This window comes from Camelina sativa, chromosome 12 (assembly GCF_030686135.1).
Source record: "Camelina sativa cultivar CO46 ecotype springtype chromosome 12, ASM3068613v1".
NCBI classification, from domain to species: Eukaryota; Viridiplantae; Streptophyta; class Magnoliopsida; order Brassicales; family Brassicaceae; genus Camelina; species Camelina sativa.
The window spans coordinates 6,792,713-6,817,635 of NC_141891.1; the positions used below are offsets into that span (position 1 = coordinate 6,792,713).

The following is a 24,923-nucleotide window of genomic DNA, read 5'->3' on the forward strand; positions in this document are numbered from 1 at the left end:
TTGCTTTTAAGCTCTGTCCAAAGGTCAATAGGATCATCTATTGTGAGGTACTGGTTTTCTAAGCTCTCAGCAAGATAATCATTTGATATCTATATTCTTTCAGTGCTACCATAATTATTTTCAATGCATTGCATAGATCATATTTGGAGATTGTTTTAGTCTTTGACATTTACAAACTTATGACATGCATCATATCATTAGCATGCGGTATTAGCCCCCGTTACCATGCAAAATAGGTCATGCGGATTTGCCCCCGTTACCATGCCTTTAATATATTTGTAGGTCATGCGAAACATGCCTTGCCTTATCTCTCATTATTTTCAGCTTTGGTGTTCATGAAAAATACTTTAGGTCATGCGGTATTTGAGACCGAAACATGTAATTAATTTGGATTATGCTATGTGGTATTTAAGACCAAACCATGGAACTGTTTTAGTCTAGGCCATGCGGTATTTGAGACCGAACCATGCCACAAATATTAATTCAGATCATGCGGTATTTGAGACCGAACCATGCCTTAGGCCATGCGGTATTTGAGACCGAACCATGCCTTTATTATACTCAATTTCGTGGCTTAAATTCATGCATGCAAGACAACAAAATCAAATAGGTAATGCATGCAACAATTTCCTTATTCCTAGATAGGATTTCCTTTTCTATGTTTTCCTTTTCATTCTAGGATTTAGTAAATATTTTCGGTTTTAAGGTTTTGGATAATTACTATAATTAATTAGGAACTTATCCTAACCAATATGTTAAATCCGATTTCAAAGTTTTGATTTATAGAAACTTAACAAAAGTTTTTATTTTAATCGGATATACTCTTAGGATATTAAAGTAAATTTTACTTAAATTTCAGGATAATGATTTAAGGTTTTGGAAATTATCCTAATTGATTCTAGACATCATCATGCTCGAAATTTTATGTTTCCATGGCCGAAAAATTTCCAGGAAATCTATGTTCAAGCTTGTCTAAGAAATCCTAAGAGTTTGATTCATGTAGCCGATTTTTAAACAACCTATACATGGACCGATTTTAATTGCTATGCATGAATGATCCAAGTTTTAATTTCCTAGAACAATCTGTTTTAATTTGATCCTTATGAATCTAAATCAGTTCTAGGTTCTTATGCAACAATCAAGCAGTTCAATCAACAATTTTCAAGCTTGATATTATTTGGTGCAATTTAACAAACAATCTAACAACCTAAGCAACCCGATTTTAAGTCTTAGGATTTTAAGGAATTTGAACTTTGTTAGATTGTGTACTTGGATGTTTTTAGGGTTCTTTAGCTTTAGGTCCAAATTCGAGTTATAGGGTTTTAAGGATGTTTAGATCTTTGTTTACCTTCACCGAATTGGATTCTGACTGGTTATGAACCGGGAGCTAAAGACCTCGGTAATTCCTCTCTTCCTTGATCACGAACAGCTTCCCGCGATCAGCTTCTCTCGAACAGCTCCTCACGAACTCACCCCCGAAACCGCGAACCAACGAACCTCGATCAGGTTTTGATAAGAACTTGATCACGAGCTAAGGATGCTTGTGGATCAGTAAGAGATCTTCGAGACAAAGAAGATGAATCTCGAAGAAGAAGAAGAAGAAGAAGAAGAAGGAGGTGGTTTAGGGTTTTAGGGAAGAAGAGAGAATCGGCGGCTGCTTTTAGGGTTTTAGGGTTAGAGGCTATCGTGCTGATAACGTGTTGTAAACTAGAGAGTTTAGGGAAATCTCTTGTTCTTATTATTGAATGAAGTCTCAAGAGGTTACATATATATAGGTTCCCATAAGGGATTAAGTAAACCGACCTAAGACTAATACATAGCCGCATGGGCTTTAGGACATGGCCGATGGGCCTAAGTACAATGGACCGTAACTATAGAGCTAATACACGGGCCGGTCAGATAGAGTCCACTAAGTGTTTTACAACACGATCATATATATTATATATATACTCTGCCATGTTTGATTTATTATTGGTCCAGTTTCTAATGGTTAAAAAAAAAAGACAAAATTTTCATCTCCTGTTTCAGTTTTTGAATTATATTCAGAATTTACCATGTTGTGTGAATGTAAATTATGTTACAGTTGAATAAATGTTAGGTTTGTACTTAATTTAGTGTAGTTTAAATCTGATTGTCAAACTCAACATATGGGATAAAGACTGATCTGTTAGGTTCTGGTTTGACTTTTGGAACTACGGACTAAAAATGTTTGAAGTATTTGACTCTAGTCATGCTTTGATTGTGAAAGCCACCAAATGGTTTTGCTTTGTTTGGTTGGAATTGTAGAAAACAATCGTATTGAATGAGAAACAAAACATTATATTTTCTTTAAATTAAATTATCTAAAATTACATTACAACAATACTATTTCTCTAGTTTGCAATAGAATTTACCGGCTTAACCGCATATCTTCCGACGAAAAGATTGAATGAGAACCACACACCTTTATATAAATAAACAATTCAACAGAGCCAACTATCCAACACTAATCTCTCACTAACCACAGAATTAAAAAATGTCTTATAAAAATGTAAAACGTTTTATGTGAAGAAAAATCTGAATAGTTTTTCTTTTTAACGTATATATTGGTGGTGTATACAAAAGATGTGATCATGTCATGTGAACCAAGAACATGTTGAGATAAGCTTAAGGGTGGTACTTACTACCAAAAACAGTTCGAAGACGCGGCAGAGAGATATGACAGGTTCAATGTTCTTGGCGAATAAATGAAGCTTTCAGGACCCATACAAATTTATAAAAAATCTTTCAACTTTTATAATTTCATTTCCTATGTAGGCCCCACAATTCCTTTCTATCTTTTGCGTGGTTGATATTACAAAGCAAACCACATTCATATACTTTTTTTTTACCTTATGTGCTCATCTGCCATCAATCTCCCTACCATTCATTTGATCCACAGAATCGTATAATACAAAGTCACAAACATGTAATCAAAATATGAAACTGTAATATATACGAATTACTTGTAAAAAAAATATCAACATGCAATAGAAAGGTCAAATACAAAAGCTTAAAAAATTTGAGTTTGTAAGACGCATAGGATCAAAAGAAAAGAACTAATCTCTCAACACTAAAACAAAAGTATAGTCAGGAAACGAACGGTTGTGATTTACTTCAAAGGGAAAAAAAAAGAAAGGAATCAACGGCTGAGATCTCTCCTGGATTTACTTTTACCGATAGCAAAGATCAAAGAAGAAGAAGACGATGAAGCAGATGTATCAGCGCTGTTCATTCTCACGATAGAATTAACCACCGGTCGCTTCAACGGCCGTGATTCTTGTACTGCTGAAGAGCTTCCGATCTCATCCTGCATTTGTACACAAAAACAAACAAAAATTAAAAACCAAAACTTTCCTCTGTTTATAACTTTCCCGAGAAAAAAAAAAAGAGAAAAAGATAGATCCATACATCGGAGCAGAGAAGATCTGAATTCTCCATCGTCCTTATCCTCTTCGTCACCAAACCTCCATCAGAAGATGATGAAGAACACATCACCGGAGGTGGTTGTGCCGCCGCCGCCGCCGCCGCAGACCACGGAACAACTTGATTCTCAGCTTCTTCATCATCATCGTCAACATCACCTTCATCCTCATCATCATCACTGTACTCTTCATCCTCATCATCGTAAGATTCAGCGTCATCGTCTCTGATCTGATCCTCTTCGGAGTCGAAACTATTAACCTCCTCATTCTGATCTCGATTCTCCGGAGAGATCCTGTTCCTGCCTCCGGCGGCAGCGTTTTTAAGAGCGAGGCAAGAGTCGCAGACGGAGAAGGTAGGACCGAGACGAAGCCCTGAAGCTTTCCATGAGGTGAGAGACTGACAAGCGGTGCAGAGAAGACAGCGAGTGTGCTTAGCTACCAAGAAATTAGCGCCGTGAACTTTACCGTCGCAGTCCCAACATAAACTAGCTTCATCTGACTCGCAATACATTTTTGCTACACCGCTACATAAATCACACTTCTTCCCCATCACTCTAAAACTAATAATCAAAATCAAAAACTCTCTTGTAAGATTTGTTGTATGTAAGCTTCTCGTAATAATCTCTCTTTGTCTTTTGCTTTTGGTTTTCTTGGAGAAAAGATAACAAACAAAGCAGATGAAGAAGAAGAGGAAAGTGCAAGTTGCAGGGGAGAGAAGAAGAAAGAATTGGGATATTTTTTTTTGTTTTGTTTGGTGGCGAGTTTTCTGTGATTCAACAATTCTTAAGAGGTTAGTTTCGTCTTTTTGTGTGTTCTGTAGGGAAAAAAAAAATCTATTTCGCTTCTTTGGTTTCAAGATTTTTTTATATATAGCACCCAGTCTTTTTTATTCTGTGGTTACTATCCAATCTCATTTTCAATTTAAACTTTACTACTTATTTCTTTTTTTTTTTCTTTTAACTCTAAGAGATTGGTTTAAGTTTAACACTTTACACTTTAACCCTTTATTCGAGTTTTCTTTGTTTGGATCATTATCAGTTCTATATTTTTATATATCTGCATTCGTTTACATTCCTTGATCATATCTTGTTTTCTTTTATTGGATAATTATCAGTTCTAGTTATCTTGTCTGACTTTTTTAATTTCCTTCTTTTTGTTAAGAAAACAATGTTTTTTTACTTTTTCTCCACCTTTATTGGTTTCTAATTTTTTTGTTAATGATTTGTTTCATTTCAATATTATATGACGAGACATATACAGTAATTTATTATTACACATTATTCTATTTCATTTTATTAACTCTTAGCAACGGTAATAAATTATAGAGTACAAATTATTAATTTTTGAAAAGAAAAACAAGTTTAATGCGTATGGGCCAAAGCGGAACTGAGTTTTACGTGGCGACAAACTCATGGTTGAGTTTCAAGATATTTTTTATTTTCTTTTTGTCTGAGAGAGATTTTTAAAAACACTCAAATGACGTGGCGAGATCTTAGCCGGGTAAGAAGGAAGAGCGAGATTCTAGTCTGTCCTACGTGGACGAATCAGGTTCTGAAAGAGCTACGGAGCCACGTGAACCCACCTGGGATTTGTCTGGACCATATTACAAAATCGCGTCCCCACCGCACCATACCTCTCTTCTATTATCCTTTCGTTTTATTTATAACCACTTGTTTTTTTTTTACTTCTCTTCTCTCTTCCCAAAGTCATCCAAAACATGTGTTTTCTCTTCTAACTACAGTTTTTTTCCGAGGATAATATTCTATAATACTACAAAAATAATGAATTGGTATGGGAGAGAAGCAAAACTTTCTAATATAGTACATAGGCAGAGTATTATTATTATTATTATTTTACTTGGACCATAATTCTTTAATATCTGGAAATATTATTAGTTTAACTGTATAGTTGCTTTGTTATTTTTGTGGCTCTCACGCACCCATTGTATAGAATAGTAATAAAATTGTATCATCAAAGCATAACCACATAAAAGATTGTGCTTATGTGGCAAGCTTCGATATGGGGAGATCTTACGTGGCGAACGACGGTGGTGTGAAGAATCAAATGAAGATGAGATGTCATCATGAGAGCCACGCAAACGCAAATGTTTTTGGTGGTGAGTGGTGGTGTGGTTTATGGCTCATTCATTATTGTGACTTACTGACTTTCCCTTTTTTTTTTTTCTTTTTGTGTGGATAAGAATTTTGGAACAAGTCAGAACTTTGAAGACGAGAGGTTCATTGTTCATATTCACAATGTGTGTGTTTTATATATAATTGTCAGAATAGTTTGAATACATCCCTTTTTAGTTCTTATCTTCTCAGATATGTGGCATTTACCATGTATGTAACGTATGGGTTAGATGTTATGCAGTGTTGAGATCGTTTTTTATGAAAATATATATTATTTTTTTAACAAAACCTTTCAAAAATAAAATCAAACGCCAAGAAAATTTTGAGTTTGTTTTTTTATTCATCATTCATTTGATTTTTACTTTACTTTCAACCACTAAAATATTACAGTTAGTAATTCATAATAAATATTACATTTTTTTTGTTTTATAGTCAAATGAAAACCCAATCAATAAGAAAAACCGTACGTTAGAAACCCTTAAGATGACACGACTGTGAGAAAAAGACTAACTACAAGACAGTACAGTGTGCCTAAGCTGAGAAGGCCTTAAGGGGGTGATATCATGGGCTTCGTCTTTTGTCCACGTTTCTCCTCTTTCCTTTTTTTTTGTTGTATTCACGTTTTTTGGTATCTCTTACAGTCTCCACGTTCAAATGTTAGCATAGGAGAATTCTCTCACTAGAGACAGCGATGATCTTATTACGTTTTCATGTGCCAAATTTAGGCTTTGATTTTCTTTTCGAACAATATCAGTTTTGCTATAAAATATATGGTCTAGATTATAAAAGACAAACTTCTTACTTGCCAAAACATGTCCACTCCTAAATACTCGAAAAGTTACAATAACCCGGTTACCTAAAATCAATAGGAAAATTCTCGATCATGGCTTCAAGTTTCAGCTATATTGTTGCAAACTAATGTTTTCTGCCTCCTCCTTAGTTGAAATACCTTTTACCAACAAGCTTTTAATATTAGAGATTTTAGTCAAAAAAACGAAATGAGTACATTGTGTACTAGACCATTCTACTTTTCTAGAAAATTTTCATCATCAAATATATCTAACATAATATCTTTTGACCACTCAGTCCCTTATATTGGACTTAGTCAAGGAGAATTAGCTACATCTTACTTATTGTTTTTTTCCTTGCTAGGCTTATACATTCTTGTAATATGAGAAACTAGCTTTAAATATTGGCCGTCTAAATCTAATAATGGATCATAATCTGTCTCTGTATTTTTTTTAAACACCCTAATATGAGGACTGTTTCGGTTGATCACCCCAAATGACCGCAAATGGTTTCTTGTGCCACAAGCCAAGAAACCAACCGATGTTAAGGCTGCTCTTCTTGGTGAAGACTAAAGAACCCAAGTTGGAAAACATGATACGGGGAAAACGCAGAGTATCTCCATCCTTAAGGGATATTCTTGGAGTGATGACCCAAAACAGAGAATGTCCTGTTCGAGTTATTCCTATCGCTTAGGATCTTGGAACGGCTTATCCTTCACCGGAGATCGATATCCAACTATGGGACGAGAAAATAGCTTATTCAAGCACAAACTCACGTCAACTGAGCAAGAAGTAAACTGCTCATGGATTTCTCGACACAAAATTTTCTCAAGATTGGTCTTAAACAACACAGGGAAATGTAAAAAAAAATTGAAACAACAGAGAAGTGTAAAAAAAGGATACTTTGAATCCCAAAACGAAGTCTCCATTACATGTTGCAAGGTCGGTAGAAAAATATGTATAAGCTATAGTTAGTAATTTAATGCAATGTGTTATAATAAGAACAAATCAAGCGCAAAAAGGTTACAGATTATAGAATACACAGAGAACAATTACAAGGTTTATCTAGGCTCTATTACACTCATAGTTTGTAAATTATTAGAAGGAATCTCGAGATTAATGGATAAAGTGTCGGAAAACAAGAGATTTCTTTCATTGAAAAACCCGGGCTGCTTCGGATCAAGAAGCAACATTTCACTGCTCAACATCAGAACCACCACTGACATGTTTGGTCTATCTTTAGGATCTTGTTGTACACATAGCAGACCAATGTGTATCACTCTTAAAACTTCAAAAACATCGGCACATGATACCTTGAAAGCTTCATCAATTATCTCATATGCTTTATCTTCTGTGTATTGCCTCCAAGCCTGAAGAATTACCATTATGTAACTAAGCTAAGTTAACAGTAATATAAGTTAATTTACGTTGTTGCTGCTAATGTACTTACGTGTCCAATAAGGTTAAGCTTGTCTTCTTCATTACAGAACCCGCGGTTTCTTCTTCCTGATACTATCTCTAATACCAAAACTCCAAAGCTAAATACATCGGACTTTAATGAGAAATACCCGTCGATTTGATATTCTGGAGACATATATCCACTGCACAAAGAAAGATAGAGAACATATCCTTTTAAAATCCGTTTGCTTGCTTTAAGGCTTTGCATTGAAATCAAGAAAAGATAGGTAATCTTACTATGTTCCAACCACTTTGGTCGTGTTTGCTTCAGTTTCATCTCCTCCCAAGGTTCTAGCCAATCCAAAATCCGAGATTTTCGCGTTCATATCAGCATCAAGCAAAACATTGCTTGCTTTGAGATCGCGATGGATGATTCGAAGCCTTGAATCTTGATGGAGATACATCAGTCCTCTAGCAATCCCTTTGATTATTTCCACCCGTTTAGGCCAATCAAGTTCTCTGCGCCGTTCTTTATCGAAAATAAAAGAGTCCACGCTTCTGTTTGGTTGATACTCGTAGATAAGCATTCTTTCATCTTCATCCACGCAATACGCAAGAATCTTCACAAGATTACGGTGTTGCAGCTTTGCAATCAACTTGATCTCGTTCTTGAATTCTTCTTTCCCTTGTCTTGACGTTCTTGAGAGCCTCTTTACAGCAATTTCTTGTCCACTAGCCAATGTTCCCTAGAAACAAAAAAAATTCAAAACATTTTACCCTTTTTGAGCAGAATCTAAAAACTAGACAAGAAGCATGTGGTTTTGTTACCTTATAGACCGGTCCAAAACCACCTTGTCCAAGTTTATTCCCATTAGAGAATCCATTTGTAGCTTCTGAGATCGTGTCAAGATCAAGAAACGGTAATTCGAGATCTTCCTCTTCTTTTTTCCTGCTTGAAACACGGACTGATTCGCGCTGCACAATTTCTAAATCATTCAACGGTTTTAATAAGCACAGTTGAAAATTTAAGATACTTAATTACTGAGAGCTACAACTACAATCATCTTTACCTTTGGTTGCAAGTTTCTTTTTCTTTATGTTGAAGACAGTTAAACCAATGCAAAGGCACATAAGAACCATTGCTGTGCATAAAGCTATAATGAGCATCACCCTTAACTTCCCCTTCACGTAATGGATATTATACTTATCTGTGAACGAACATGAAGAAAACAAAATATAGAAAGCGATCAAGAGTTAAATATTTCTTAGTAAAACAATGTTTCTTGTTTTCACATGTCTTAAGTAACCTTACCTATCTCAGAAGAAGCAAGTCTCACATACAGATCTTGTCCGTTTTCATTATACTCTCTTATATCAATCAAATCTCCAAACCAAAGAATACACCCGCTTCCTCCATTCCTAATATCGAAATGCGAATAAGCCGAGCAAGTACAGTTTCTCAAGCATACCCTTTTGCATTCGTTCAAATCCATTTTCTTCTCATACCACGATGTTCTTGTATCTGGTAACTTCAACTTTGAAATCTTGAGAAAACCTTCTTCTCCTTTACCACAACCCATTTTGACTCTTCTAACACACCCTTCGGACCAATCCCCTGCAACCCAAGCCTCTGGAGATTTAGGAACAAACCCTTTTAAACACCTACAAGCCGGAGATTCATTGATGTTGCAGCTTCCGTAAGAGCCACACAACGTGTAGAGATCACAACTATCCATAATAGCCGATAGATAGAAGTTCCAACTTTGAAGGCTATCGACCCAAGTGTAACGCTGCAAAGCTCCATTGGGATTCAGCTGCATTCTTGTGATCACTGATGGGTTTTCAAGCTTGTAAGTGTAGTAAGCTTCTTCCTCCGTGAACACGAACTCGAACCGATAGATAGGGTTAGGTTTTAGGTGAGGCATACCTGTGAATCTTAGACCGTTCCATGGACCAGCCCTGAAGACATCAACCGAGTTTTTCTTCAAGAAAAACTGAGGAACGCCGTTTGGATCCATTTTGTTCGTGTAGTTACCAGTTGATGGATCGTCTACAGATCTCCAAGACGTCAAGAACCGGTTTATACCGGTTACAAAGTTAATACCATACTTCATTCCTGGAAGAAACATATCTCCTGGGTAATCTAAACTCTGCCATATGTAATCTTGATCATCCTCTGAGTTTCTCACAACTAAATTACCTGTATCAAGAATCTGAACAATCGGATCTTTTACGCCGGTTCTCTGGGAAGATGACGATGATGATGATGACCAGAGAAGGTATTTTCTGCCGTTGAAGACACATAAGCTCCCGTTTCCAGAGATTTTTAAGGTTCCTGAGAGATCGTAGAGAGGAGAATCTCTGTTTGCCACCCAAACAACGGTCTGGAGAGAGATTTGCTTGTACCAAATACCGAGATAACGGTTTCTTGACCCTCCCGGAGAGAAGAAACCAAGCTCGAAGGTCCCACCTTTTGAAACAATGGTGTCTCCGTCTTTTAGAGTCTGGTTTGTTGTGATGATATCAGTTCCTTGTGTAACAAGAAACGTCAAAAACAGAGAGATGAGGAGCAGAGGAAGCACATTACTGGCTTCCATAGCCGGTTTAATGGAACCGGGGAGAGAGTCGGAAACGGCGTAACTATATATAAACGATGATAATGACTGGAATTGGAGAGTTAATTAAGGTACGTTGGAATATAATTTTTATTATTTGTTAATGAGAGACATGGAAGAGAATTGGAATGAGCTAGTTAGCTGTGCAATATCTTGCGTCGTGATATTATTTGCTCTTAATGTCAACCACAACGTGCTTAGAGATTATTCTTTTGTTTTACTTATATATTATAGGACCAAGGATGGAATGATTCAATGGAGATGCAAATTTGCTTCACAGTTGGAACTAAATAATGTAATTTAAGGAAGATAAACAAAAATCTAGTGGGGAGCACAGAAACCATTATATATATTCAAAGTTCAAACAAACAAATCATGAGCTTAACGTTTGTTGACACTTCACAGTTGATAATATAAAATTCCTATGGAACTAAGATGTTGTGATGGGCTTTCCCGACCCGACCGGTTCAAAGTCCGCCACGATCAACGTTGGTGATTCGGCCTGTCGGGCGGCCCACGGTTACACTGCTAGTAAGCTTCATTTAATCTAAGAGACGAAGCCGCATGGATTAAGAAGAAATCGAGAAAGTGCCAAATATGCAAAATTCAATATCAGATTATACATTTATAGATATGATATAACTCAATATCAGATTATACATTTATAGATGATATATATTTACGAGAAAGTACAGTTTCAAATAAAAAAACAACTTACTACTAGATGATACATTTATATGTAATACATGATTCAAAAGATTTAAAATTTCAGCAGCAAAGTAGTAATGATCATTATAAACTGTGTTATTTTTTTCTTCTTTTGGGTGATTTGTTAGTTTGATATTGAGGCTGTGTGTACAAAATGCAGTTTTATGGAGTTCTTGGGATGTGAATTTACTAAAGTTACTCTCTCAATAAGACTATAAGAGCATAATGGTTTGTCGCCACCATTAAAAAAGACAAAGCCAAATTAAAGAGGCAAGAGTAAGACCAAAGATATCATTAGTCAGAAATCATGATTCAATGTTCGTTCTTTGAACTTGACTCATATTTTAATGTAAAAGCATTATTGCACTTCGATTTTTTTGGTTAGAAAAATATAATCATGTAATAATGACAATTGGTAATCCTATAAGCAAGATTTGGTTGGATATAAGTGTATAAATTAAAATAGATAAATGCAGCAATAGAGAGAACGGGCAGACCAAGTAAAGAATATTCTTCCCGCTGCATTGAGTTTTCCATGAACATGTCTTTGAATAAGGGACACCAAATTTTTTTGGTTTAATCAAATTCCATGCATAGAAACTTCACATAGAAGAAAGTTAGAAGTAAATGTTATTACATGGTCAAAACATATATTTTTCGTTTGTTTGGAATTTGGAGTTGCAACTTGCAAGTTATAATATTCTTTTCTATATAATACTAGTATCAGATTCACGATTCGATTAGTTTACTATCCGAATTGATATTAAAAAGTCGAAAGAAAGTCTATAAGCTCGTACGTAAGGCGCTTTATAGACATACCTCGAAAGTCTATAAATTTGAATATGTGTTGTTGATATACTAGAATAAGTTGAATACTTTTCACTGCTATCCCATTTTTTTTTTTTTTAAACAACAACTGAGAGACCAAACAAAGTAAATTACTTGTTACTACTATGTTTTTTTTTTTTTTTTTTTTTTTGACAATATTGTTACTACTATGTTACTAAAAACGTACAAATTATACTAAAAAACAAAAATGCGTGAATGGCAAAACCAGTTCACCTAATCAGGCTTCTCGAGCCGACCTCATCTTGCTGAGGAAACTTCCACAACCTCATATAGTACTATAAACAAAACAAACAACTCCTCCATTACTTTAATAAATCATCAGATTACCCTCATCCCTCGCCGCTTTCACACTAAGCACTTTCCACGTACATAACTGAACTGACGATTTTACCCTCTAAAGCGAGCTTCCGCGAAGAAACCCACAAAACCAAATTGGGATTTCAATCGCAATTTCCGAGACACGGGACCTTTCTTTCCCCACCATCATCTTAGCTGGCTTCCATGGATGTTCCTTCTCAGAAATCCCAATTCCCTCCCTTCTTTATAAAGCATCACTCTTCCTTCTCATCATCTTCAGACCAATAACAACAGCAACAAACATAAACACAAAGAACAAAACATAGAAACCCAAAGTACAGATTTTTTAAACAACAAAACATCATCATCAAGCTCTAAATGGCGTCACCAAAGTCACCTTCAAGACCAACCGAACAAAACCCACAACAACCCAGTTTCCACGATTACCTACCCGCGATGGCCGGAAACCTAGGAGGAGAAGGTCTGATCGGAGAGCTCTGCAACGGATTCGAGCTGCTGATGGACAGAGAGAAAGGAGTCATCACGTTCGACAGTCTCCGACGCAACGCAGCGGCTGTTCTCGGTCTCGGTGATTTGACTGACGAAGACGTCAGGTGTATGATTAAAGAAGGTGATTTCGACTGCGACGGTGCGTTGAATCAGATGGAGTTTTGTGTTTTGATGTTTCGGCTTAGCCCTGATTTGATGGAGGCTTCTCGGTGTCTCGTCACGGAAGCTATTGAGGAGGAGTTCGGTGATGAATGCTCTCGTCGCCGGCATTGAAAACACGAATCATGATCTTCATCTTAATGATTTAATTCGATTCATTTGTTACTTATTTTCCCATTAATGTTACCAAAAATTCACATAAGTCTTTTATGTATACAAATTTACAGTTCACTTTTATATCCAATCGAAATTAAGCACAAACACATAAAACAAGGGGAATGTTAAGGATCAATCCAGACAATATTAAGGTGGTAATTTTGGGAACATATATAAAATTACGGGGCAGAAGTATAAATTTATGATTTTACGGGGGCGTTGACTACAAATTCACCGAAATAGGCTATTAACAATATTAAAGCTAGATTTCTGGGAGAAAGTTAGAAAAAGGTTTGAGAGAGGAGGATCGAGAGAGCTGCAAGCCTGCAACTTGTTCAATGGCGACCAAAGTCTACATCGTGTATGTCAAATTAATCAATTTCTCTTTGTATGTTAGTTTTGTATTAGAACACTTGCGTGTAAATGCAATAATCATCGATCGGTCAAGACTCGGTTTATCGCCTGATCTTAGATTCTCTGTGGTTTAATTAGATTAGTTATTATCGTTTGATGTTTAAGTTGCGGTTAATACAATCATGTGTCTGTGTTGCTTGTCTTGCTATGCTACTGTGCTGGGTTTGGATTCTGAAATTCTTGTATTCGGGAATGAAAGGGTGCCTTTGACAATTCAAGTGTAATTAATAGGTACTACTCTATGTACGGCCATGTGGAGAAATTAGCACAGGAGATTAGGAAAGGTGCTGCTTCTGTTGATGGAGTTGAAGCCATACTCTGGCAGGTCAGTGTTAGTTTTGTTTCGTGGCTCTTAGTATCCAATTTCATGAGCACATTTTGATTCTAAAATCTTGGTGAATGTAAGACTTAAGGTTAAAAAATTAGTGCTTGTATCTGAAACTGAAAGAAATGAGAATACATTTCTAAGACTTTCTGGTTTCCTGGAATTGTTATTACTTTTGTGAGTGACTGGATGATGACTACTTACTTCGCTATGCCTGTTTTCGAAACCAATGAGCTACATTAGTTTTAGCATGTATTGTTGTCTCTTTGGCATATCTAATTGTGTTCTATGTTCTGCTTCACTTAGTTCAATGCGCCAAGGTGAAAGTATGCTTGACTCTCAGTTCTGTCTCTCAAAGAAACAAGAAGATGCTCTAAATTTTTGTTTATTACTGATGCATTTTGTAGCTGCCAACATTCTTGTTAGTATTCGCTTTCTCAGGCTTCTTTATCTCTAACTAGTAACCACAAGTTCTTTCCTAAGGATTCGTAACCAAAGCAAAGCTACATTATCCCAGCCGCTTGTTTTACCATAAGCTCTGCTTTTTATTTCTATATTGTGCTTTCCCTTAGTTGGTTTACCTGAAAGAGTAAGCTCCTTGATTCTGCATCTATTTTCTGCTCTTAGTGTTTCTGGTCAGTGCTCACTAGTTATCTTTGAATATCTACATATACCTGTAAAAAACCATTGGGTACACTGAAGTATTGAGCTTGCTTTTGTTCTTGACAGGTACCTGAAACGCTCCAAGAAGATGTGCTCTCTAAAATGAGTGCACCGCCAAAGAGTGATGCTCCCATGTCAAGTACGTTAGGATCTATCCAGTAATGTATCCTACTATCACTTACAGAAAGTATTTACCAACACTAACTACTACCCTTTCTGTTTTGAAGCTTTACATTACGAGAATATTCAATTTATCTTTTGAATCTTTATATTATATGATTTAGTTAAATCTTTAGTATCGTGAATTTGAATATACTTGTTGAATCCAGACCAATGATCACCGATCACTGAACGAATTTAGAAGTAAAACATATTATTTGTTAATGTATTAACCTAAATGGCAAAGTCATAATGAGGGTATCCAATGTTCTTGTTTAATTAATCCGTAACCCAAGAATTATATTCAAGTCCTTTAATCTCAAATTAAGCTTTATTGGGCGAATGGTCTTACCTTAATTAGTGAAGCTCCTTGGCACAAAGGAGTTTGATTCCCATCTCCTGATCCGGTGTGATATAGAATTGTTAATAAATAATTTTAGTTACTGCATTATTATTATATAGACTAAAAGATTAAAGATCAATCGGTGGAGTGGTCATATACTATATGAGATGGGGAGAAATGGAGGGGACCAAATTAAACTAGTCGAACATGAGGGATCAAATTGGTTTATTCGATTTAAAGTGCGACCTAGATGATATAATTTGGTCATCGATCACTGAAGGAACTTAAGAAGTAAAAAATAAAGTATTATTTGTTTATATATTCTCCTAAATTGCAATGTTATAGAGAGGGTATCCAATGCTCTTGTTTAACTAATCCCTAACCCAAGAATACTATTCTTTAGTGTGTGAAGCTAGTCATATTAATCTCGCATTAGCCGGAAGCTTCATTGGCTCTGAGTTTGATCCCTACCTCCTCCGGTGTGAGAATTCAACATAGGGCAATAGCATGAAAACTAAAAACAGTTCAACCGGATTTATTGTTCGTGAAAAAGTACACTTGAAACGACTCAACCGATGGATATAGAGAACACAAATCTTTCTGTTTTGTGAATTCTTACTATGTTTAGAATAAATGACTCGTTTGATAATATAATAGACCCGAAATTTAACATATATCAAAAACATTAGTATATATTCTTAGCTTGCTTATACGTTCGTTGCTTCACTTCATGTTATTGGTTCGACAGTAGTGACAAAACATATTGCATATTGTTAATACAAGAAAAATAATATATTTCTCTGATTATATTTAAGAGAAATACCCTAAAATAGAATAAAATCAAGTTTTATGGACAAGTATAGCACATATTCTATAAATTTCCAAAAATAGCATTTTTTAGCACATTAAAATATTTAAAATTAATTTTTAGAATTTTTATTTTTAGATTTGGGTTCTCAATTTCACATTTAGGGTTTAGTTTTGAGGGGTAGGGTTTAGTATTTTAAATTTAAGATTTAATTTTGAAAGATTAACTAATGCTAATTTTAGAATTTTAGAGATTGTTGTGCTAAATTTAGAAAAAAAATCTTATTTTAGTGCTATTTTTGAGAATCTCCCTATATTTAAAGTAATGATAATTACATAGTATGTAAAAGAAACGTCACGATTAAAACCTAGGATTAGTTAAACGCATAAATGGTTTTGTGAATAAACAAATTTAGCTACTGCATTATTACTAGACTAGCTAAAAGATCAAAGTGGATTGGTCGTATGTATGAGACGGGGAGAGATGGAATGGAGGGGACCAAACCTAGTCGAAACATGAGGGATCAAATTGGTTTATTCGATTTGAAGTACGACTTAGATGATATAATTTGGTCTAATAAATCCACGACATATAAGACAAAATAATTGAAACTTAAAGAGGTGTTACTTAATTTGGCCAAATATTATAACATATCCAAAAGATCCATGAAAGTATAATGCCAACCAGGTATTAATAAATCCAAAATAAACTATATATCCCTAAATTTAATAATAGTAAACTCTAAAAATAATAATTTCATTGTTGTATGAAAGAGTGACAACACTATGTTGGATATAAGTTGTTGCATGTGCAAGACCCGCAAAATAAGTATTATTCCCTTAAATTGACATATGAATGGTTAGGACAAAACGGAAAGTTCAAATGATGTTATTCGAAAGCAGTTGAACTCATTGATTCAAGAAAACTCATGTGGGTCATAATATTAAAAAGATCTGATTAGTTAACCAAATACTCGTCATAAAACCGTAGTAATCACCACTACCCCACTGGTTTAACGTAATTTTTGTTTCTTAATCATCAAAGTTCATGTAAGTAGGTATATTATAATATATAAAACAGATTTCCTATGGGTTGGTCGTCAGACTAACAAATTGGTTCGTAAAGATTAGGACAGAAAATATATATATGATGGTTTTGGAAAACGATGGGCATGAGACATAAAAACATTGCATACTGCATTATGCGAGTATGCACGTATATATTTTAATATCCCCAGTTTAGACAATCCATGATGAAGTTGTTTAGTTATTCTTTATAAGCAATATTATACTAATTATCATGTCATTGCCCCAATGTAGCAACAAAAATCATTAACATGGGCATGTTTACTGTTTCATTATAAAAATATACGATATCGATATACTATTTCATTTTGTTTTTGTTATAGGTAACAAACACGGCTTTAAAGAATATATTTTAGTTGAAGTCAATAAGTGATAGACACTGGTTATTTTGGTCATTGCAGTGTGCAGATACAGAGTATGTGACCTTCAAAATTTGACAAGAGATAAAAAAAGAAAACATTAGCATGTAGATAAATATCACTGAATATATCTACACTACATTATTGTAGTAGTATATTGTGAACGTGTGGTGAGAGATATTATCAAAAGAAAATTCCAAGGCGTCTAAATCCTAGTTTGTCTTCTTCAAGTGTTAGGGGATGAAAAAAAAAAGAGTCAATAGTGTCGTTTTACCTCAACAGTAAAAATGGGCTCTAGTCGACACGGCCCACTATGTAAGCCCGAAAGAAGACCAAAGCTATGTCTACCACACGTGCGGGACCCGGTCAAAAGTCAAACTCTTGGTCGCACGTGTCCGTGTCTTTGAGCGGATATGTTGCAAACTTGCAACTAGCCCGCCCACCCACACAATCCTTACACTTACACACGCTGCTACACCGACTTGATGTCTCTTGCGCCATCTCAATTTTTTTTTATATTTTCCGGATACATAAAACTTGTAATAATTGGTCATGCTCCGTTTTTAGCAAATACATCAAAATCCAAATAAGTAATGTTCTGTTCCGTATGAAATAGATAGGTGCTTCTCTGCCACTGTTCTTTGACACTTGCGAATGAGACACCTTCGAAGTTCGAAGGATATATTCTAAACAAATCCATTTTTTTTTTCTATCTAAACATCCATAAATCTATGCGTTTGAAAATCACTTTTTTTTATCTAGCCAAGTTCTTGTAGTTTTTTTTATTCCACTACAACTATTTAGACACAATAACGATACATGAGGATGCTACTAAAACCGTCACTCGATATCCAAAGTCTTAGAAATATCAACTTCATTGTAATAATTTGTAACATTTTGAGGGGTAAAACAAATTTGGTTCCTCTTTAAAAACACATTTTTTATCTTGGTGAACAATAAAGAGCAAAGGCTATGTTGTAATTTAAGACAATGTCACGTGAAGGGCCGTGTGTTCAAACTGTTCATCGGCTCTGGTAGGTCCAAGTCAACGCAAGCTTATGGACACTTGTTGAGATCTCAGAGGGTTATTATGGAGAAAACGGTAGTTTGAGTCCCCACAGACAGTAGCAGTGAACCGGTCGGTTCTGTGCCTGTGCGGGTTTGTTGGTTTTGTCTGTTTCCTCCTCTAGTGTTTTAGGGTCTCGTGCCTGAAAACTACAGTTTTCTTTTCCTCGAGTCCATTGTTGTTTTATCCCTGTCCGAAAGTAAAAACTACACATTTTGATGCCGGGATCAAAAAGTATATAATTTGATTAAGATGAAAAGTGTAGTACAATATTTACACTTTTGTTTTTGATTTGTTATACAATCAGAATCTAAATACATCTGGATCATGATAAACAAGTTAAAGATTATACTAAAATTTTGACCTCTCTTCTTAAATTCAGAAGCTGTACAAACCTAGAAGAAAATTGGTAAAGATATATTTGTCAAAAGAACAATTAAGACATTATTAAAACAATGGAAAACAAAATACAAAGGGTTAAATCTCCAACCATCGTTGTTTTTCTAATTATCAATGACACACATAAAAGAATGGGTTGTGACATGAGACAAGACAACCTTATCTTTAACGTCAGTGGCGCAGTAGTACTCAAGTACAGTTTATCATTATTGCAAACATTTAACGGTAAATTCTAAACTTTGTCGACACAGGAAAAAAATATAAGTACCATACACTGCACTTGTTCAATATTGTTGGGTGTTGGGTCTCTATCTGTAAAAATGTCAGACGTTTTCCTTTTTTTCTTTCTTTCTTGTAAAGGTGTGTGTTGAAAGAGTCGTCGCACTATCTCAGAACATTGTCTTTATCTTCTCACCACGAAAATATATGCATTGATAATACGTACATGCTTCCATTATTTTCCCCATACAACACAAAGTATCTAGCAACTCTTTACTTTATTTTAACATTCAGTGCATTGTAATTCTGATACTATTTGTACAGACAAATAGTTTGTGAAATACAAATAATCGATCCAAACAAACTAAAAAAACTTTTAGTTGGATCGAACTATAAAAGCCTATAGTTTGACCCAAAAAAACGAAGAAATTAAAGATATATCTCTATCCGGAGAAAGTGAGAGATCAATAATAACCTACAAATAAAAGTTTTTGAGGGATGATGTTTAAAGAGAAAAAGAGTATGACATATGCAACTAAAAAAAATATCAAAATGTTTATCATTACAAAATGTCGATATGTGGATTAATTAGTTTGTGTCAGTGTCATTCAAAGAGAACCACCGTTTATTATTCTACTATACGTACGAGTTTTTAATTTTTATTTTTTTAAATAAGTCTGTCAACGTAACAATAATTCCAGGCCAGTGTTGTTGTCTTTTGATGCTCACATAGGGAACAATTGTATCTAGACTTGATCTTCTTTTCTCATATTTTATCTCTTGCTATCTCTTGCTACGTTCAAGATGATAATATTAAAATCTGAAGAAAAAAAATAGTTATGGGAAATTATTTCTGTGGATGAGTCATTCTATCACGTACGTTGCTTCTTCTGATCATGCTCATCAGAGATGAAAATTATTGTCCGTGTTTTTTTATTAAATATAATTATGTAAAGCCATGAAAAGAATACACGGAAAACATAAAATGTCGGATCTATCTGACATATTTTTTTTTGTGATTTGAACTTGTATCATTAGGTTAGTGACTACAAAATGTCAACCATTGTCAAATTTATAAGCAATAATCAGTTATTTTCCAGTAAAACCATGAAGATGTTATTACCTTTGTCCACTATTTGTTTTATATCAGCTCATATCCATGACTTTTTTCTTGTGTGTAAATTCTCAATTATGATTTTGCTTTTGCTTTGTTAAGCAAACCCAAAACGAGTAAAGGTCACAATGTTGTTATTATAATAAATTCGGTTTCTTCTTTTGACAAAATCATCTTCGCAAATTGCAATTTCATGTTTGCTTGTAAAGGATAAAGGTCCAAAACAATAACGCATTAAAAAATTAGAAAATTTAGAGGCTCGAGAAAGTAGTGATGGAGAGAAGAAACATAGAGTTGGTTGGAGAAAACATGATTTTGCCTTTTGTACAACTGGTTTTCAAATCCAGAGGGACTATCCATATTGAAAAGCATTACTAAAAGAAACAACAAAAAAAAAGAACTAAAAATTAAACTAACATTAAGATTAGAGAAGACATCATTTGCAAGTCCCAATCCTTCTACCTCAAAGAGAGTCTCTTCACATTCCTTGATCTTAGTTACTTCCCCACTGTTTGTGACCAGGAACCCATTTAGGACACTTGGGGCTGAAGTAACTATCAACAACCCTTGAGTTCAATAGCTCGATGATCGGAGCAAACTTCACACATCTTGGTGTCTTATACTGATTGATCGATGCTCCCAGGCTGATTGCATAATCCATGAGTTTATCAAACGTTCCTGGCTCAACAATCTTGATCTCTAGCGGGCCTATGGACTTGTCACTAACCCTTCCTTGCCTATAAACAGTGTTGAGTGACTCTTCTACGGTTAAGCAGCAATCTTCAAAGACCGAAGGAGGGATCGGTGTGTTTCCATCCAAACATAGTTCCCAAAACAAGACATAGTGGCCCGGGATAGAACTTGTGTCTGCATAGCTTGTGTACTCAGAGAGTGAGGCATCGAATGGGACGAGGTGTGTCACTGCGTTCTTGACCGCGTTCTGAAGCTCAACCTCGTCGGTCTTGTCGGAATCTATGCTCAAGACCACATTCTTGCGACATATGAAACTGAATTGAGGCGCTTTGTTTTTGAAACCAGTCACTCTCAACAAATCACCAACTCTGTATCTGCAAAGCCCTGCACCAAAATCATAAAACTTAGATTAGACTCTTGACATTTTTAATCTGTTTTAATATAAGATCAATCAAAGATTGTTGTCGTTTATTTCTTACCGGCGTAAGTGGTGACAACAAGCTCATACTCCTGACCGAGCTTGACATCAACTAGGTCAACAAGCTCTTGTTGCTCTTTCTCAGTGAGTGCTTTAGGAAGGTTGATGGAGTTAGTCACACCGTTGTTTCTATGAACAGGCAAGAACTCGAAGTAAGCCATGGTTGGTATGAGCGTGTAAGAGACCTCGCTGGGTTTGCAGAGTGGCCTGAGGTTCACACCAAAGTAACACTCGGAAGAAGCATACATTGTGCAGACAAGAGGCAAGCCATTGCTGTAGTAATCCAAAGTTGGAATGTACTGAGACATTGTCCCAGTCACGATCACATCCACATACTTTGTGTTAGGCCACAGCCTAGTGATAATCCCTTGCCAAGACGATTTCTTGCACTCAAACTCCACGAAATCAGCGAGCTTTGAGCTAGGTTTAAGGATCTTGGCGACAGCCTCACGCACTGAAGGATCTGTTATCAAGGCACTTAGTGTACCGGTTCTGATGTCACGGACCAACTCGGTCCAGTGCTTCTCAAGAAACTTGATGGCTCTGATGAATCCAGAGGCGAAGACAGCTCCGACTCGAAGAACCTCCTGGTGTTGGCATAAGCCACAGAGCATCTGAGAATACATGCTTTGGTAAGAGTCAGAGCAAAGGATGGCCTCGTTGGGGCTAGTGTAGTTGGTGTAAGGGTCGTAAGGTCTCTCTTTGAAATGGGAAGATTTGTAGTAGCTGGTTAAGACAGGACGAGCAGGGAGGCCTCCAGGTGTCTTGGATTCGGACTTGATGAACAAGAAATACATTCCTTTGCCTTTGTCGAGACCAGGAACAAACTGACTCATCACAGGCATCAAGAGACTGTAGAGGAGTGATCTTCTGTCTAGCTCCTCTTCGATTGTTGGCATTAGCTTCCTCTCCCCACCAGATGTCCCAGAGCTGTCAATAAATTCTTTGTTAGCCTCTCTAAACATTTTTGAGAAATTTCATGAAAAAAAGTTGTTAAAGTTTCAATCTTTTGGATTACTAATCTCCCAAAAATACCTTATGAATCTTCCAATCCTAATCTCAAACTTAATAACTATGAAAATATTTTTTAAAAAATATATTGAAAAACTTGAAAGAATCAGGTCAGAGAAAAACAGAGTATGGAACCAAAACAGAGAAAAAACAGAGAAGAGAGAGAGAGAGAGAGAGAGAGAATGTAACCTGGTGAGGAACTCAGAGATGGGTTTGGAAGAGAGGATAAGGGATTTATCACCATTAGCGATCCTGTTGATCTCAGGCTGGATATCTTCGTAAGTAATAACAGGCATGACGTTTTTGAAAGTCTCACGGTCTGTGCGACCGTTGAGGTCATGTCGTCTGAGATACTCGACGTCAGCATTGCGGGTCAAGATCTCCTCCAAGACCCGTCTCTGGACTTGGTCGGCGTTAGAGGTCAGGTCTTCGATCAACTGAAGCTTTTGCTTGTTTTTTTGGTCAAGCGTCATCAGATCGAAAACCTCTAAAGACTCGTGTTTTGGTGCCTCAGGCATGTTTTTTGGTTTTGGTTTAAAAGAGAGAAGAAGGTTTTGAGATAGATAAGTAAAGTAGATAAGCTTCTGTATGGTTTTTGTTTATCTTTTTGCAAAGCTTTTAGTGTGTGAGGAAGAAGGAAGAGAAGGGTCGATATATATAGAGGAGAATGAAAGAAAATATACAAATACAACTGAGGAAGACGAAGGGTATTAACGTCATTTGTTAATCAGTTAATTCAGGAATTTAAGTAAACGCTTACTATTCGTGCTTTTCTAATTATCTAATTTAATTTGTTTTTACATATTACAAAAAGAGAATGCGACTCTTTCTTTTTTTTCTATCCGTAATGGTCAAAACCTGTACTGGATGGATAAAGAAGGTCTATAATAATGACATCTATAGTACTAATATAATTCATACACTTTCTTCTAGTCTCCATTTTTTTTTCTTTAAACAATACATATATAATAGAGTATATACTTTAGAGTTAGCATATAATTGAGCTGACTTGAGCATATAATTGTGGAAGATTTTTGTAGTGTTGCATTGTTCTTGTTTCGTTTTTGCATAATTGTTAAGAAATTTTCACTTTCACATATGAACAAAAACTTAACTTTAAAAGCAAAGAATTACACTTGTCGAGAGGAGGCAATTACTATAGCCGTTACTCTTACTCATCAAGTATCAAAATACTTTGAATTAAAGTTTGAATTCTACAATATTGTTTGATGCAATACTTAAGTCTAATTATATGATATCATCAGTCATCTACATCATTGAGAATACAAGTAATTAAAAATCCCATTAAACTATCTCAATCAGACAAGATACTTAATACAGTATGACAATATTAAAATAAAATGTCCATCCATAACAACAGGGGGAGTGAGAGATGAGAGAGGCACGGATTTAAATAACGGGGGTATTTGTTGTATACTACCCGGTTGACCACCATTACAAAACCGGCAATATCCGGTTAATCCGCAGTAATCTCGTACGGGGTTGTCCCACAAATCACCGGCAAACCCAACTTTAACCCTCCTTTGTTTCTTTTAAATACCGTAATTAAGCTAAAACCATTAATCATCTCTCAAAAACGGCGTTCACTGGGGAATTTCTCGCGTTATCTCGGCGATAAGAAGTACACAGAGAGAGAGGTGTGTGTGGGGGACCAGACAGCTGGACTCCAAACTTGATAGGTTGACACGTGTACGGGATTTGTTGCTGTTTGTACTAGTTTGGTGCCTTCACGTTTGAACCTTTTTTTTTTTTTTTTTTTTTTTTGCGTTATCAAATTGTTTTGTTCATCATCCATGTAAATCAAATGAGTAGAGTTCAACATTTTTTTGTTGGGTGTGAACACATTGCTTTTTTATTTATTTAAACACAATCAACGTGAAACATTTAGATAAGCACAGCGGAATAAATACATAATTAAATTTTTATTAATACTACATATTCCTTAGTGTCTAGAACTGAAACTTTACTAACTAATCATACGTTTTTGAGATTCGATTTTTAGTTTTGAAGAACCACATTGTGATTAATATTGGAATTATATTTTTGTTCTGCTAATTGGTGTTTCGTTTGGAATGTGCTGTTGTCATGTAGTTTATGAACATGCTATAGAAACGCAGGGCAAAGGAATCCAATGAGTGTATGTAAATAGTAACGTCTACGTAAGAATGTTTTTTCTCAATGAAAAAAAAAAAAAAAGAAAAAAAAGAAAATGAAATTCTCCAACTTTAGATAAAATATGTGTATATGAACAGATAGATAATTGATTTGATTAAGCAAATTAAAACTAATGGCTAATGTGTGCTGTGATCTGCTATGGAAATTTAAGAGTAGTACGCTATGTAGACGTCTACGTACGTACACATATGCTACTCTTGAATCAATTATACGTACTACGTACGTAGACGTCTACATAGCGTACTACTCTTAAATTTCCTTTTTACATCCTATCGGTATTTTCAATGATGAAATGAATTTTCAACTACCAAGTAAATATCTTTTAGATTTACAACATTTGGGAAACATTATAATCGTGGGTTAAATAAATTCCATACAAAGTCTTGATTGGACAACTCGAGCGACCAATGAACCGTTTCGATCGTTCAGTAACTATAGATACCAAGGACGGCTGGACGGGTCATACTAAAGTACCATAACATTCAGTTCTATACAAAAGCACCCGCATGCAAGAAATGCCAATTTGAGCTGTTAAA

General features: G+C 35.5%; 4 protein-coding genes and 1 non-coding gene across 6 annotated transcripts; 2 read left to right on the top strand and 3 right to left on the bottom strand.

Annotated features, from left to right (window-relative positions):
• Window positions 1–2,948: 2,948 nt before the first annotated feature.
• Window positions 2,949–4,336, bottom strand: LOC104730657 (uncharacterized). Its single transcript, XM_010449854.3, has 2 exons — window positions 3,430–4,336; window positions 2,949–3,328 (listed from the first exon to the last, which is right to left on the bottom strand). The coding sequence occupies exons 1-2, from the start codon at window positions 3,991–3,993 to the stop codon at window positions 3,161–3,163; spliced, it is 732 nt and encodes a 243-aa protein (XP_010448156.1). The 5' UTR covers window positions 3,994–4,336; the 3' UTR covers window positions 2,949–3,160.
• A 3,037-nt stretch (window positions 4,337–7,373) lies between these two features.
• On the bottom strand, window positions 7,374–10,455 carry LOC104730659 (G-type lectin S-receptor-like serine/threonine-protein kinase At4g27290). 2 transcript variants are annotated; one of them, XM_010449855.2, is made up of 6 exons: window positions 9,074–10,448; window positions 8,832–8,969; window positions 8,590–8,747; window positions 8,059–8,507; window positions 7,814–7,964; window positions 7,374–7,733 (listed from the first exon to the last, which is right to left on the bottom strand). In XM_010449855.2, the coding sequence occupies exons 1-6, from the start codon at window positions 10,356–10,358 to the stop codon at window positions 7,425–7,427; spliced, it is 2,490 nt and encodes an 829-aa protein (XP_010448157.1). In that variant the 5' UTR covers window positions 10,359–10,448; the 3' UTR covers window positions 7,374–7,424. The 2 variants fall into 2 exon arrangements, 1 of the variants encoding a protein (XP_010448157.1); XR_015575046.1 differs by lacking the exons at window positions 7,374–7,733; window positions 7,814–7,964 and having other exon boundaries at window positions 8,367–8,507; window positions 8,590–8,736; window positions 9,074–10,455.
• Window positions 10,456–11,983: 1,528 nt separating this feature from the next.
• On the top strand, window positions 11,984–13,101 carry LOC104730661 (calcium-binding protein KRP1). The gene has a single exon (XM_010449859.3). It carries the CDS (start codon window positions 12,609–12,611, stop codon window positions 13,011–13,013), a length of 405 nt encoding a protein of 134 aa, XP_010448161.1. The 5' UTR covers window positions 11,984–12,608; the 3' UTR covers window positions 13,014–13,101.
• Window positions 13,102–13,280: 179 nt separating this feature from the next.
• On the top strand, window positions 13,281–14,746 carry LOC104730660 (uncharacterized). The gene is made up of 3 exons (XR_015575047.1): window positions 13,281–13,416; window positions 13,701–13,794; window positions 14,524–14,746. It is a non-coding gene; the product is annotated as an uncharacterized LOC104730660 (transcript).
• Window positions 14,747–20,303: 5,557 nt separating this feature from the next.
• On the bottom strand, window positions 20,304–22,909 carry LOC104730662 (indole-3-acetic acid-amido synthetase GH3.5). Its single transcript, XM_019234233.2, has 3 exons — window positions 22,381–22,909; window positions 21,182–22,110; window positions 20,304–21,086 (listed from the first exon to the last, which is right to left on the bottom strand). Exons 1-3 carry the CDS (start codon window positions 22,707–22,709, stop codon window positions 20,503–20,505), a joined length of 1,842 nt encoding a protein of 613 aa, XP_019089778.2. The 5' UTR covers window positions 22,710–22,909; the 3' UTR covers window positions 20,304–20,502.
• Between the last annotated feature and the right edge of the window lie 2,014 nt (window positions 22,910–24,923).